The 15,398-nt window shown below is 54.3% G+C and overlaps 1 protein-coding gene across 1 annotated transcript; it reads right to left on the reverse strand.

Moving 5' to 3' along the window:
- Positions 1-10,823: 10,823 nt before the first annotated feature.
- On the reverse strand, positions 10,824-14,212 carry SOX12 (SRY-box transcription factor 12). The gene has a single exon (XM_059705820.1). It carries the CDS (start codon positions 13,653-13,655, stop codon positions 12,702-12,704), a length of 954 nt encoding a protein of 317 aa, XP_059561803.1. The 5' UTR covers positions 13,656-14,212; the 3' UTR covers positions 10,824-12,701.
- Between the last annotated feature and the right edge of the window lie 1,186 nt (positions 14,213-15,398).

Genomic DNA, 15,398 nt, shown 5'->3' on the forward strand with positions numbered 1-15,398 from the left:
CTTCTCTGAGACCCCACCCTCCCGGACCACACCCCTCACTCAGTCCCCCAGGCTCCTCACCCGACTCTCCAATCCCTCCCCCTCGCCGACCCCTCGCCCTCACCGAGCCTTCATCTCTTACTGCATCCTCAGCCCCTCTCCCGGGCTCATCCCCTCTGGGAGCCTCACTCACCCAGTAGACAGACGCTCTTCTACCTGAGTCTCTCTCTCTCTCTCTCTCTCTCTCTCTCTCTCTCTCTCTCTCTCTCCCCCCCCCCTCACTGCCCCCACCCATCATTGAGCCTCACCTCTCACTGGGTCCCTAAAGGAATTACCTTCCTCTTGTATCAGGGCCCTTATCTTTTCCCCTCTTTGAGCCCCTACTCCTGGCCGGGGATCAGCCGTACCCCCCCCCCCCATCTTGAGAAGGGAGTTGGGGTTGGGGAGGAGGTGTTAGGAGGGAAGGAGCCAGTGAGGCAGCCTCCTTCGTTCTCTCCGAACCTACCCCTGGTTCTGCCCTGGGCGGTGTGTGCCTATAGCCCATCTCCCTGGAGAGCCAGCCTTTGCCAAGCAAAGGGGTGTTTATTTCATTCCTTGTTAAGTGGCTACAGCCTTGGTTTTGTCCCACATTTGCTGTGTGGCCTTGGGAAGGTCACCACACCGCTCGGAGCTCCATCAGGCACCACTGCACAAATGTCTCCACATCTTTTTAAAATATATTTTATTGATTTTTTACAGAGAGGAAGGGAGAGGGATAGAGAGTTAGAAACATCGATGAGAGAGAAACATTGATCAGCTGCCTCCTGCACACCTCCTACTGGGGATGTGCCTGTGGGGAGCTGATAGAGGGTTAAGCCTGGGATTGACCTGTGGGCAAAGTCACAAACAATTCCCAGCTTAGAGGGCACAGTCCTCTTAGCATAATTAGGTTTGACCTTATGAGGTTCTCTAGATCTTACCTGGGAAGCTAATGGGCTGAGGGAAGTGCAACAAGAACAAAAACAAGTGAAACTCACAAGAACAGTGTAACTTTGGTAACCACTACCTTGTTTACCTCTCACTATAAAATAAAGGCTCAGTTTGCCTTGGGATCTTTTTCTGTGGCCTCAACCAGGCACAGGGAAGATCCACGGAGACTAAAGAGAGCTAGAGAGTTCTGAACACTGTCTTCCGTGTAAAAACCTTCTTCTCCGACTCCGTCCACACCTTTGGGAACCCCTGGACCGCTGGGGCTGGCCCCCAGCATGTGCCCACAACCAAGGTACATGCCCTTGATCGGAATCGAACCTGGCACCCTTCAGTCCGCAGGCTGACACTCTATCCACTGGGCCAAACCGATTAGGGCTGTCTCCACATCTTGAGCGCCCATTCTGTCTCTCTCTATGCTGTGGGCGCAGGGATGAATGGGTTCTGCACATCTTCTTCCTTCACTATTGTATCCTGAGCCTCACACAGTGCTTGGCATTGAGTAGGCAGCTCAATAAATATTTTCTGAACACAGACTAATAAGAATATCAAATATATACGATGGGGCAAAAGTAGATTTACAGTTGTTCATATTAAAAATAATATAATAATAATACAAGAATAAACCCTATGATTTGTGTACTCACAACTATAAACCTGCTTTTGCCCCCTCCTGTATGATGCTCATTATGTGCAAAGGCTTGTCTAAGTGCTTCACATGTATTACTTGCTCGTTTAGCTCTGTGTGTGTGTGTGTGTGTGTGTGTGTGTGTGTGTGAGAGAGAGAGAGAGAGAGAGAGAGAGAGAGAGAGAGAGAGAGAGAGATACCCTGGAGCTCAAAATGATAGGCCTTGAGAGATAGGCCACATGAGATCTTTCAGGGCCTCATAAGGAGTTGTCCTTGCAGAAGTGGAAAAGTCTAATGCCTCTTGAGCCCAAATAAAAAGAAATGAGCTTTTAAAAGGTGCTGGGCACAGTAAAATCTATTCATTCATTAAAATGTTCCAAGGCAAAGATAAGGTTAAAGCAGCGATTTTCAACTGGTGTGCAAGAATGTTTAAAACATGCAACACCTGTCTAGCTGGTGTGACTCAGGGGTTGAACGTTTACCTGTGAACCAACCAGGAGGTCACAGTTAGATTCCCAGTCAGGGCACATGCCCGGGTTGTGGGCTCAATCCCCAGTGAGGGGCGTGTAGAGGGCAGCTGATCAATGATTCTCTCTCATCATTGATGTTTCTCTTCCCCTCTCCCTTTCTCTCGTAAATCAATAAATATACTAGTATATATATTCTAGTATATTTTTTTATTAATAAAAACATTTTGTAAAAAATAATAAAGCAAACCTAAGCACTATGTATTGAAACATTGTGGGTGTGGTTTTAGTACATGGAACTGGCTAGAGTCAAATGGGTGACATGACATTATTATTATTATTATTATTATTATTATTTAGAGAGAGTAAAAGGAAGGGAAGGGGGGAGAGAGAGAAAAACATGGATGTGAGAGAGCCACATTGATTGGTGCCTCCCACCTGTGCCTCGACTGGGGCTCAAACCTGCAACCCAAGTACGTACGTGCCCTTGGCCAGGAATGGAACCTGTGACCCTTCGGTCCTCAGGCCAACACTCTAAACCAGGAGTGGGCAAACTTTTTGACTCGAGGGCCACAATGGGTTCTTAAACTGGACCGGAGGGCCGGAACAAAAGCATGGATGGAGTGTTTGTGTGAACTAATATAAATTCAAAGTAAACATCATTACATAAAAGGGTACGGTCTTTTTTTTTTAGTTTTATTCATTTCAAGCGGGCCATAGTTTGCCCACGGCTGCTCTAAACATTGAGCCACACTGGCCCAGGCTAAATTTTTGAGGGAATGCTTCTCCCAAAGAAATCACAAGCCTAGGATAAAAAGCTCATGGTTGTTTGAATCTCAAAACAATCCTAGCACTTACATCCATTAGCATGGCTACTCTAGAAAAAAGAAAAATGCAAAGCCAGCCCTGGCCAATTTGATTCAGTGGATAGAGCATCAGCCTGCAGACCAAAGGGTCCCAGGTTCAATTCCGGTCAGGGGTAGGTCCCTAGGTTGCAGGCTCCTCCCCGGCCTGGGCCCTGGTTAGGGCTCATGAAAGAGGCAACCAATCGATGTGTTCTCTCACATCAATGTTTTTCTCTGTCTTTCCCTTTCTCTTCCACTCTCCCTGAAAATCAATGGAAAAATATCCTTGGGTGAGGATTAACAAAAACAACAAATAAAAAGCAAAACCAGAAAATGACAAGCGTTGGTGAGGACGTGGAGAAATTGGAACCCTTGTGTAATGTTAGTGAGACTGTAAAATGGTGTCGCTGCTGTGGAAAACACTATGGCAATTCCTTGACAAATAAAGTGAACATATGATCTAACAATTCCACTTCTGAGTATACATTTAAAAGAACTAAAATCAGGGTATCTTGAAGAGACATTTGTACCCCATGCTTATAGTAGCATTACAATTCTTAATGTGAAGCAACCCAAATTTCCAGTTATGGATAAACAAGATGTGATCCTATATAACAAAACCCTAGCCCTGGCTGGTTTGGCTCAGTGGATTGAGCGTTGGCCTGCGTACTGAAGGGTCCCGGATTCGATTCCGGCCAAGGGCGCATGCCCAGGTTGCAGGCTCGATCCCCAGTAGGGGGCGTGCAGGAGGCAGCCGATCCATGATTATCTCTCATCATTGATGTTTCTATCTCTCCCTCTCCCTTCCTCTCTGAAATCAATAAAAATATATATTTAAAAAATCCCTAATATGCAAATAAACCAAATGGAAAAACCAGTCGCTATGATGTGCACTGACCACCAGAGGACAGACGCTCAATGCAGGAGCTGCCCCCTGGTGGTCAGTGCACTCCCACAGGGGGAGCGTTGCTCAGCCAGAAGCCGGGCTTATGGCTGGCGAGCACAGTGGTGGTGGCAGGAGCCTCTCCCGCCTTCCACGGCATTTGGACATCCCCCGCCTTCCACGGCATTTGGACATCCCCTGAGGGGTCCTGGACTGGGAGAGAGCCCAGGCCAGGCTGAGAGACCCCTCCGCCCCCCCCCCCCAGTGCACGAATGTCGTGCACCGGGCCTCTATTATATACATACAATGGAATATTATTTAGCCTTGAAAAGAAAGGAAATTCTGACACGCCATAACATGGATGCACCTTGAGGACATTATGTTAAGTGAAGTGAGATAGTCACAAAAAGACAATATAAATTCTGCTTATATGAGGTACCTAGAATAGTTAAATTATAAAGTCAGAAAATAGAATGGTTTTTGCCAGGGGCTGGGGGAAAGGGGAAAGGAAGAATTTTTTAATGGGCACAGAGTTTCAGTTTTGCAAGATAAAAAGAGTTCTGAAGATGGATGGTGGTGATGGTTGCACAACCATGGACTACTTGCCACTGATCTCTGCACCTAAAAATGGTTAAGGTGCTAAATGTCATGTTATGTGTATTTACCCCAATTTTTAAGCATCGAAATATTAAAAGGAGGAGGAGGAGAAAAAGGAGATCACCCTAAGGTTCTCAAAAGTTTATAGGCAGGAAGTGGAAGGGAAATGCTGTGGGCCTCCCCAGGCAGCTCTGGGTCCGGTTGCCTTCCAGCCATTCCTTGCTCTTTCCTCCGGCTGCGTTTCCCAGCCACCCTTGTCAGCGGGCATCCAGCTGAGCTCAGCCAAGAGGAAGAGGCAGGATAGGAGGCTGACAGGAAGAAGGGAGAAGCCGGGATTTTCCTGCCCTTCTCCCTCACCTCCTCTAGCCTCGCCTGACTGATGCAACCACCTCATCTGAAACAGCGGCCCCTCCTCACACTGTATCCCCTTCACCACGTGACATTATTATATACATTTACATATTGTCATATTGTGTGTTTTCATCCACTAGCGTGTAAAGCTTCAGAAAGGCAAGGACTATGTCTGTTTTGCTCACTGAAGAATTCCCAGTCCTTAAGACAGTGCCTGGCACAGAGCAGGCACTCAGTAAAGATTTGTTGAAAGAGTGAATACATTTAGCAGTTGGATAAAATACACACAAGAGAAGGGGGAACGCCCTAAGGAACACCTGACAGGTATTCAGAATCTGCGTTAAAAGCAGAGAGGGCAGGTAACTTAAGTCACACAGTCAATCCTTCAATGACCTCAACCCCAGACTTCTTCCCATTCTGGGTTGGTATCCAGGTTTCTAAAGAGATCCTTAGTGTAAGGTATTTTTTGGCCAGAAGAAGCAGAACTTGACATTCATTTAGTTAACAGGAAATCCCGAAAACAACCGAGAGTGAAAAATTAAGTTGCTAAGAAACCTCCGAGGATTGGGGAGAGGGTTGGAATTTATTGCTAGGCAACCTGGAGGAAGCTAGACAGGCAGGTTTGGCGATAAACACCTTCCTCCCACACTTTTATGGGCTCCTACAATGCCAGGCTGGGTATGCTCTTAAAGACCGCTAGTCCAGCCACCTAACTGTACAGACGCGGACCCTGAGGCTCCAAAAGGCAATGTGATTGGCCCAAAGTTGCTCCGATTTCTCAACAAGAGCAAAGACAAACGGTATGGGAGGCCCTTGTCATGGAGGGTGGCCCGGCATGGCGGAGGCAGAGTTTTGGAGCGGAGATGGTAGCTGAAGAAGAGTCTACAAAACACACTGCAAAAGGCCTTGGACGCCGGGTCAAGAACTTCAGCCTTTACCCTGGGGAGCCACCGAAAGGTTTTCCGTGATGGTCAGGTTTGTGTTTTCAAAAAACCCCTTGGGTTTCCGTGGGGAGACTCTGGAGCAAGTCCAACTGCCTTCAAGGGCCTTCATGCTCTTGCCAGTCTATCTCCTCTCTCCCTACCACCGGCCCAGCCACAGCCAACTTCTTCCCACGTCAGCCCCTCTGGGTGAGTCTTCCCACTTGCCCTTACTGGTGTCTGGAAAGCTTTTTTCCTTCATCTGAATCACCCCATCCTACTGTCCTAGTTATCATTGCTGCCCCCAAACTCAGTAGTGTGAATAACCACCATTCATTTGCTCATGAGCACTGTGGGTCAGGAATTGAAACAGGGCAAGAGGGGGTGGCTTTTCTCTGCTCCATGATGGCTGAGTCTCAGCTGGGTAGACTACAACAGCTGGGAGTGACTTGAATGACCGGGAGCTGGAAACACCTGGAGCAGTGGTTCTCAACCTTCTGGCCCTTTAAATACAGGTCCTCATGTTGTGACCCAACCATAAAATTATTTTCATTGCTACTTCATAACTGTAATGTTGCTACCGTTATGAATCATAATGTAAATATCTGATATGCAGGATGGTCTTAGGCGACCCCTGTGAAAGGGTCGTTCGACCGCCAAAGGGGTCGCGACCCACAGGTTGAGAACCGCTGTCTTAGGGTCACTGGGCTTCTTGCATGGTAGTTGGGTGTGACCTAACCTTGGAAACGTACAGCATCATCCCACCGTATCCTATTGGTTACAAGTGGATCACAAAGGCCAGCCCAGATTCAAGGAGAAGGACATCCATGGAAGGAATGTCAATGAACCTGTAGCCATTTTCTAAAACCACAACTTACTGAGGTTTAAATATCCTGGGGGAAAATATATATTTTTTTAAAAAAATTTTTAAAAATATATCCTGGAGGAGGTGACCTGACCACACTCTGTTCCATGTCTGGGCTAAGTGCCTCCTCTGTGGTCCCCCAGCCCTGCTGTCCATCTCATCAGTGCGTTTCCATCCCCGTGTTTATGTATCTTTCTCCTCCTCAGATCTGTCTTTTTTAATCTTTGTATGCCCAGAGTCTGGCATAAGCAACCCCTTAACAAATGCCTGTTGAATGAATGGGTGAGTGAATGAGAGATTGAATGGCCTAAGGCACAGAGTCCAATGCAGAAGTCATTCCTTCCTCATGAAGTAATCGAAAAGACAGACACCGGGAACCTATATGTTCATGTTGACCAATGTCACCCCAATAAATTTAATTTAAAAAATAAGTGGAAAGATACAAAATAAAAACTATATGTGATAAATGCTATTAAGAAAAATAAAGCAAAGGAGATATTATAAGCGGTGGTGGTGATAGGTTGTATAAATGGTTGGGGAAGACCTTTTTGAGGTAATGACATTGGAGCTGAGACACGAAGAAAGTGAGGGAGTATGCCATGTAAGTATTTTGGAGAAGAGCATTTCAAGCAGAGTGAACAGCGTGTACAAAGGGCCTGAGGTGGGTGTGCGCTTGGCCGTTTTGAGGAACAGCAAGGGGGTCGGTATGGCTAGGGCATGGTGAGAAAAGGAAAAGGCAGTTGGAAACAAGCACCAGGATGAGCCACAGCCAGATCACATAGGGCTTTAGAGGACATGCTGAGGACTGGCTTTGGGCCTGAACGAGATGGAGACCATCAGAGAGTTTTGAGCAGAGGGAGGACATGGTCTGATTGACAGTTTAACCAGATCCCTTTAGCTGCTGTGTGGACATAAGAGTGTGAACAGGGCAAAGTGAAAGCAGAGTCCAGTGAGGAGGTCAGTACAGGACCCAGAGCCAATAGCAGCCAGGACCAGGAGGGGGGCCATGAAAGAGGTGAGAAGTGATAGGACACAGGACACATTCTGAAGGTAGAGCCAAGGGATCTGAAGCCATGAGAAAAAGAGGAGCCAGGGACGGAGAGGTTTTTGGCCTTTTAGTGACATGTGGAGATGTGGTGGACTAGGCAGCAGGTTGGGAGCTTTGTGGAAACAGAAACTTACTTTCGGACAGGCCAAGTGGGGGACCGATTAGCTACCCCAGTGGAGATAACCAGAAGGCAGCTAGACAGACAAGTCTGGAAATGTTGGGATGGAGACACCCCTGAGAACCCACAGTTGAGATAAGCAGAATTCTAGAATGGCCCCCAAGATGCCCGCCCCCTGCTGGGCATGCCTGCCGTAAGCTCTTCCCCAGTGCGGGCCAGACCAGTGCGCATCATGACGGTCAGTCGTGTGATTAGGTTAAAACGGCAAAGGTGAAGGGATTTTGCAGATGTGCCTCAGGTCCCAGATCAGTTAATTTTTAATTAATCAAAAGGGCGATTTTCCTCGGTAGCGTGATTGGATCAAGCACATCCTTAAAAACAGAGCCTTCCTGAGTCCCGTGGCTGGAAGCGGAGGCTCTCCTGCTGACCTTGACAAATAAGCTGCCGTGCTGGGAGAAGCCTGTGAAGAAAGGAACGGAGCACCGGCTCTCGGGAATCAAGCGTGGCCCCAGGTGACAGCCAGGAAGAAGACAGGGACCCCGTTCTTAAACACAAGGACCTGGATTCTGCCCACCACCACGTGAATTTGGAGGGAATGCTGAGCTCCGGAAAGGAATGCAGCGCAGCCAACACCGTCACTGCAGCCTGGTGAGATCCCGAGTAGAGGGCCGAGCTGGGGCGTACCTGGCCTCCTGTGAAACAATAAACACGTGGTTTTAAGCTGCTCAATTTCGGCAGTTCATTATGTAGCGATAGAGAACCAACAGATCAGCGTGTACGTGTCTTTACGCCTTGGAACCAAGACGGCTCAAAGAACCCAGGCAAGGGACCTGACTGTTGAGTCAATGCACGAATGCAGTGAGCTTGGAGATGGACACACCCCCAGCCCCAGCCCCAACTGCGTCCTACTCCGTTCAGCCACTAGGTGTCCCCAGAGTCCACACAAGCAGATCTCCCCACCTTTCTCAGGTCAGAATCCATTTCCTTCTGCAATGCAAGGAACCAAATAATAAATGGTCTCTCCTCGATTCCTAACCCACCTCCTCCACTTTACATCTGCGGAAACCAAGGCCCGCAGAGGGAAAGAGCCTGGGCCAAGGCTGACGCTCTGGCACGGTAAACAGCCAGGCACGTACCCTCCCCGCCCCCACCCCACCCCCGCCTCCTCCCTGAGGACTCTGAAGGGCAAACACAGACTGAGGACCGCCCTTCCTCAGCTTCGACCAGGAGGGACTTCACATGAGCGTGACATCAGCAGAGGGCTCCGGAGTGCCTTGTGGCTGACGCTGGCGTGTCTATGGGATGCCTACTGGAAAGGGTACGACCCTAAGGTTGGGGCCGTGTGGGTGGGGTGAGTAGACTCCTCCCGACACCAACTCGCAGGGGGTGGCGGGATCAGAGGTGCCAGGCCAGGGTTGCTGAGCCAGCTACCCAAGGCCCTTTGTCCAGCCCCTCGCATCCTCCATTGCAGACTGGGTTCTCCAGAAACAGACACAGAGCCTGAGTTTGGGGTGCAGAATATTTATTAGGGAGAAGCACCTGTGAAAAGAAAAGGGAGGAAGCAGGATTGGGTATAGGAAGTCAAATGGCCCTGCAGGCCTGGCGAAGCCTCCCCCACCCTGGAGGGGCCTTGGGGGAGGGGGGGGAGGGGCAGCACCGTACTGTCTGCCGGAGTCTGTCCCACCCTGAACCGAGAAGGCCAGGCAGTCACCCCTGATCTCACTCAGACACCACACAGCAGCCCTGGGTGAATGGCGCTCTGCAACTGGAGCGGACCCTCAAAGAGCTGACAGGGAGGGGCTCTCCACTGACCAGACTTCCCGCAGCTGCGAAGTCCTTCCTTGAAGGGGGTTATGGGGAACACGCATCTGTCTTCCACAGTCCTTAGCTCTTTCTTATAGCACTTGGGGGGTGGGGTATCTTGTTTCCAAATAGAGAAGCCGAGAAACTGTCGCTGTCATTTCTGCACTGCCCCAGACCACCTTCCTGTACACCCCAGCCCTCCCAAACTGTGCCCTAGTCCCCCTTTAAATCCCCTAAGGGTATCCCAGCCCCCGCATACCCTCTCTAAGTGAGGTCTGCACACACGGCCTTGGTTCTTACTGGGGAAACAGGCTTTGTCCAACCTTAGGAATTCACAGGATCTGGTAGAGGAATAATTAAGGTGCAGGGGTGTCCGGGGGACAAAAGAATTTTGAAAGCCTTGGTCTCAGTTTCCAAAACACATGATGAGAATCTCAAGGGTAGGAATCATTGTTGCTTGCTGCTTTTCTTTACTCATTTAATAAATTTATGCTTTGGGCCGATTAGGTGCCAGCACTGGGACCAACACCACCACTCTAGGCTCTGAGCCATGCGCAGTTTCACATGGGAAGAGGTAGCACCCTGAAGTAATACAGAGACAGACCCAGGATTTGGAGCCCCGTCTCTGATCTTGGTCGCTCTTCGCCACTCTGACCCTCAGTTTCCTCCTCTGGACAAGGGAGTAATACAGTTTCTGGAGCACCGTGTTAAATGCGTCTCACTTCGAACTCCATTTCACCCTATGAAGCAGGTTCTACTATCATCCCCATATTACACATATGGAAAGAAGAGTCAGGGTCAAGTGAACTTGCTCAAGGTCACACAGATAATGGAGCTAGGCTTTGAGCCCAGCACTGCTTCTTAATCCTCATTAAGATCAGGGTCAAATTGGCCCCCCTTGGACCAGGTGTGTCTCACACATTTCATTTGCTCCACAAGGATTTAAAAATATCTGAGTCGGCTTTCATTTTGAAATTGAGATGATCATAGAAATAGACTCTTTCCACTTTCTCTTGAAAAATCTAGCCACCTGGCCACTGTGGGCTGCAGTCCCACAGGGTCACAACTGACAGGTGAGCAACCCCCTCTCCCCCCAGGGGGTCATGAAGCCAATGTCCACCCAGACTCCCATTCATTTATGTTACCTGCCTGGCCCCTGCAGGAATGAGTTTGCCATCCTTAACGAAGCCCAGGGCACCCTGAGATAGAGGGAGACAGAGGCTGGATGGGCCAGGTGCCTTGCCCTGGAACCCCCCAGCTCTTCCTGAATGGCGCTAACAAAAGACTTAAATCTGGCAGACTGTTTGGGAAGGGTTGAGGAAAGGCACAGACATGTAGAACCACAGGGCGAGGTAGGGGCAAATACACTTTATTCAGTCCTGGCATCAGACTGGCATCAATCCTGCTGTGGGTGCCAGTGCCCCAGGTGGGAGGGATCCCTCCCTTCAGCTACTAGACTAGTTCTCCAAGACCACAGACAATGACATCTCTTCACTCACATGACGTTTTCTGGTTTTTTTCATTGTCTTTTTGTTGTTGTTTTACTTAAAAAAAGAGAGAAAGAGAAAGAGAGAGAGCGCGAGAAAAGGCCCAGAGCCGGAGCACCAAGCGTAAAGGAGGCAGCTGGTGGCTTTGTCAGCGACGGGAACGCGTGGGGCAGAGACCAGCAGAGACCCTGGGCGGGGGTCCCGGAGGACTCTGGGACCGTTTGTTCCTGAGATTTGTGTGTGTGAATGAGTGTGTGTGCGCACCTGGGAGGGTGAACACACGCCGGTGAGATACAGGTAGTGAGGGCAAGGGGGGTCGGGGGAGGCCGGAGGGGCGGGGCTTGAGCCAAGAATTGGAGTAACGGGGGTAACATCAGGGGCAGGGTCCCGAAGGCACCCGAACGTGGACACAACTTCCTCCTACAGCAGCTCTATCCCTATTTTTCATGGAAAAACTGAGGCGCACAGGGCACACCTGCACTGCTCTGACCGCCCTTCAGTCTCACTGGTCCAGTCGATGGACTCTCTCAAGTCAGCTGCTTTAACACGAGGCTCTTCTTGCCACTCCGTCTGCTATCATGCCTCAGTCTCAACCCCTAGTAGCTTCGTGCCTCGGTTTCTCCCACTGAACACGATCGCTGCGGGCACCGAGGAGCTTGGGTGATAGAATGGGGCTGTGGGCTTGAGGAGCAGCCCAGCTGGGAGTGCCCTGGAGTGACAGGGCACTTCCGGGGGAGGAGGGGAGCAGCAGGGACCCTGTCCCCACACAGCCTGGTCTGTGTCGTGGTTCTGAGTTTTCTTGGTAGGTGGCCCCTTTTGTCTCCTGGTGCATTTCCAGGAAAAGACCCTGCCCCCAATTCCCAGGTGGGAGAATGAAAGAGGTTTCTGGAAACGGCTATAGAGGCATTCACGCAGTCGGTGTGTGTGTGTGGAGGGGGTGGGGGGCTTGCATGTGGGTCTGGGCGACCCCGTAAGCAAAAGGGGGTTATGCCCCTTGGGGCAGTTCCAAGTTCCAAACCAACACCTTCGGACCAGCTAGGGCTAGGCCCTTCCTCCCCCTCCTGAGTGCTCCTCCCTATTAAGGCAGTGACGCCCCGTCGGGTTGAAAGGGAGCCGCAGCTCCCGAATCAGAATATTTCTCAGGATGGCTCCACACCCACCCCGCTCCTCCCCAGCACTGGACAGAGGGACCAGCCCCCTCCTCCAAGAAGCACTAAGCATGCGCGAGAAGGGGGCGGGCCCAGCGCTCCCGGAGCACCAGGAGCGCGCCCCTCCCCCCGCCGCGGGAGGGGAGGGGCCTGGGAGAAGCGCGCGGGGCCGCCGGGCCCCAGCGCCCCCTCCGACGAGAGAGGAGGCGGGCTGGGCGAAGGCGGAGGGATCCCAGAGCAAGGGCAGGGGCGTGTCCTCCGGCCTCGAGGAAGGGCAAGTGCATAGTGGGGGAGGGGCACAGGTTTGCAGGCAAGGACGGGAGGTGTGTCGGAGGGGGGCTGGCTGCTGGTGGCTGTGCAGGAGGGGGCAAGACGGGGAGGGGCTTGGATGTCAGGGGGAGGGTGGGGGTTGGGCTCTCCTGGGGTGTGTCTGCGGGGGAGGGGCATGTCTGGATTCGAGGGGGATGGGCACGTCTAGGAGGGGGGAGGCTGCGTGGGAGTTGGGGTGCCAGCCTCGGCCTCCGAGGGGCCCCAATACCTGATTCCTGTATGTAAACAGCTGGTTTGGGGGCTTGCGCGCCCCGCTGACGGTGGGCTCAGTAGGTGAAAACCAGGTCGGCGATGCTAGACGGGCGCCAGTCCCCCGCGATCATCTCGGTGACCTCGGGGGTGCAGTAGTCCGGGAACTCGAAGTGCGACGTGCCCGAGGGAGGCTGCAGGTCCGGGTCGCGGTCGAGGGCGCTGCAGTCCAGGCCGGCTGGGCACGGGGGCAGTTTGGACAGAAAGCCCAGCGTCTCCTCTCCCGAGGCCACCGTCTCTTCCTCGCCATCCTCCGCCGCCGCCGCCGTGGTCTCCTCCTCCTCTTCCTCCGGCTCCTCGTCCTCCGACGGATTCGGGGAGGCGGTGGTGACAGCCGCCCCCTCGCCCGACGGCCCCTGGGCGCGCTCCGCTGGTCCCCGGGCAGCCCGCCCCGCCGGGACCATCTTCCACAGCTCCCGCCCGGGGGTCTCCACCAGGCGCACTTCCAGCAGCTCCTCGTCGTCGTCCTCTTCGTCGTCCTCGGGCGCCGCCGCGCCGCCCCCCAAAGGCCCTCCCGCCGCTCGGCGGCTCCCGCGGCCAGGCAGCTGCGGCCCGGACTTGAGCCGGCTGCCGCCGCCGCCACCGCCGCCGGGGGGGCGGGGCCGCGCCTTGGCTGGCGCCCCCTTGCTCTTTTTGCGCGGCCGGTACTTGTAGTCCGGGTAATCCGCCATGTGCTTGAGGCGCAGCCGCTCCGCCTCCCGCACGAACGGGATCTTCTCCGAGTCCTGCAGCAGCTGCCAGCGGCGGCCCAGGCGCTTGGAGATCTCGGCGTTGTGCATGTCGGGCCACTGGTGCATGATCTTCCGCCGCTCGTGTTGTGACCACACCATGAACGCGTTCATCGGTCTCTTAATGTGCCCGCTCGGGGTCTTGCACCAGCCGGGCTCACGCGCCCCCTCTTCGGCCGGCCCGGGCCCCGGGGGCGGCGGCCCGCCGTCCCGCTTGGCCCGCGTACCCCGCTGCTGCACCATCGCGCCTGGGCCCGGGGCCGCTAGACGCCGCCGGGGGCCGTCCGCATCCTCCGCGGCTGAGGTGGGGGAGGAGGCAGCAGCGACGGAGGGGCGGCCCCGCCCCACAACTCGGCCCGGCCCCCGCGAGCTGAGGAGCGAGGAGCTGGGCGCTCCGGCCCAACGGACGGCGGGGGGAGGTCAGCGGCTCAGTCTCAGGCGGGTTCGGCGCGCCCCCGCCGCCCCCCGCAAGTTGCGTCCCGCTGCACGCTACACATTGTTTTGCGGGGGCGGAGGAATGGTACCCCCCGGGCCCCCGCAGGCTCTCCTAGCAGCCTCCTGCTCAGCCGCGGCCCGCGCGCGCCGCTCCCCGCCCCGCCGCCTTCCAGTGTCTTTCTCCCCGCGCGGCCCCGCCGGCGCGCGCACCGCCCCTCCCCCTCGCCGTCTGCGGGCCGCTGCGGCGCGCGCGGGGCCGCCCCGTGTAAACACCGAGGTGCCCGCTTGGGCTGCGGCCGGGCCACGCCTCGCGCTCGGGCGGCGCGTCACCCGTTGCTGGGCAGAGAACCCGGTATTTGCATCTCCCAATCGCTGGCTGCCAGTGCGGGGCGGGGCGGGGCGGTCTCGCGTCTGGGATTGGGGGTGTCGGATGAGATCGGTTTCTTTTCTTAGATTGGGGGCTGGAGCGGGTGAGGGGGTGGGGGGCGCCGATCATGCTTCCCCTCTGGCTCCGAAAGCTGGTACCCGCCCCGCCATGCCTTTGAAATTTTAGTTTATTGGAGGACACCTGCTGCCAGGTGGGACCTCCGCCCTCTCCTCTTTCGGGGTGTGTCTTCGGACCATCCGAGAACAGAATGTTGGGGAGCTAGGTTCAGAAAAGCTCCTTAAGGGGACAGACTCATCGTGCCATAGATGTAGTCCCTGCCAGTACAGACAGGGTCCAGCCACTCGGGCTCAACGAATGCTTTTGGACCCAAGGAGCCCTTTCATATTTCTTATCTTGTGCGAGGCGCCAGTAGATCTGAGAAAGAAGGAATATTACGCTCACTCAATGTACTAAACACTGAGGATGTGTGGACTAGGGCTCCAAACCTAGGCTCGCGGTGCCAGCTCTTTCCTGCTCAGCGCACAAGGGCCCGGGCACCTCGCCTACCAGCCAAATCCTGAGCAGGCGGGCTTTCCGCTTTCACAGTCCTCGAGCGAGGTTCGAGGATGTGTGGGAGCCCTGTCTCCGGGTCGCAGCACACACCGCAGCCCTTGTGCTGCGGGATAAGGGCGCGACGCACCTCCGAGGTCCGGAGTGGCAGGCGCGTGCACAGGGGCGGCGCCAGGCCGAGGGGCGTGTCGGGGACGCACGCTCGAGGCGCGTGGCGGGGAGGGGCTGCGCGCTCCCCGCTCACCACGTGTGAGCCCGCGCGGGCACTGCGGGGTGTGTGCTCACCCCGGGGGAGGTCACCTTCACCGCGACCCGCACCAGGGCGAGGAGAGAAGGCGTTGAGGCCCAGCCCCTCGGAATCGGTTGCTGGGAGGGGTGGGAATTAGGGGCTCTAAAATGGCATTTTGCTGGGGCGCAGTGGGTGGGCACCGTCCGGGCGGAGGGAACTTGTCTCTGGCCGCAGATCTCACCCTCCACTCGGCGGGTTGGGGCCGAGAGCCCAGCCGGAGGGTGTGGGGCGTAGAGGAGGGGTTGCTACGCCGAAGCGGGGGGCGGGGTGATGCTCTGGGTGCCCTGGAGGGAAATTGGAGCATCGCGGGCGGGAGGGGGTGACT

Source organism: Myotis daubentonii, chromosome 8 (assembly GCF_963259705.1).
Source record: "Myotis daubentonii chromosome 8, mMyoDau2.1, whole genome shotgun sequence".
NCBI lineage: Eukaryota > Metazoa > Chordata > Mammalia > Chiroptera > Vespertilionidae > Myotis > Myotis daubentonii.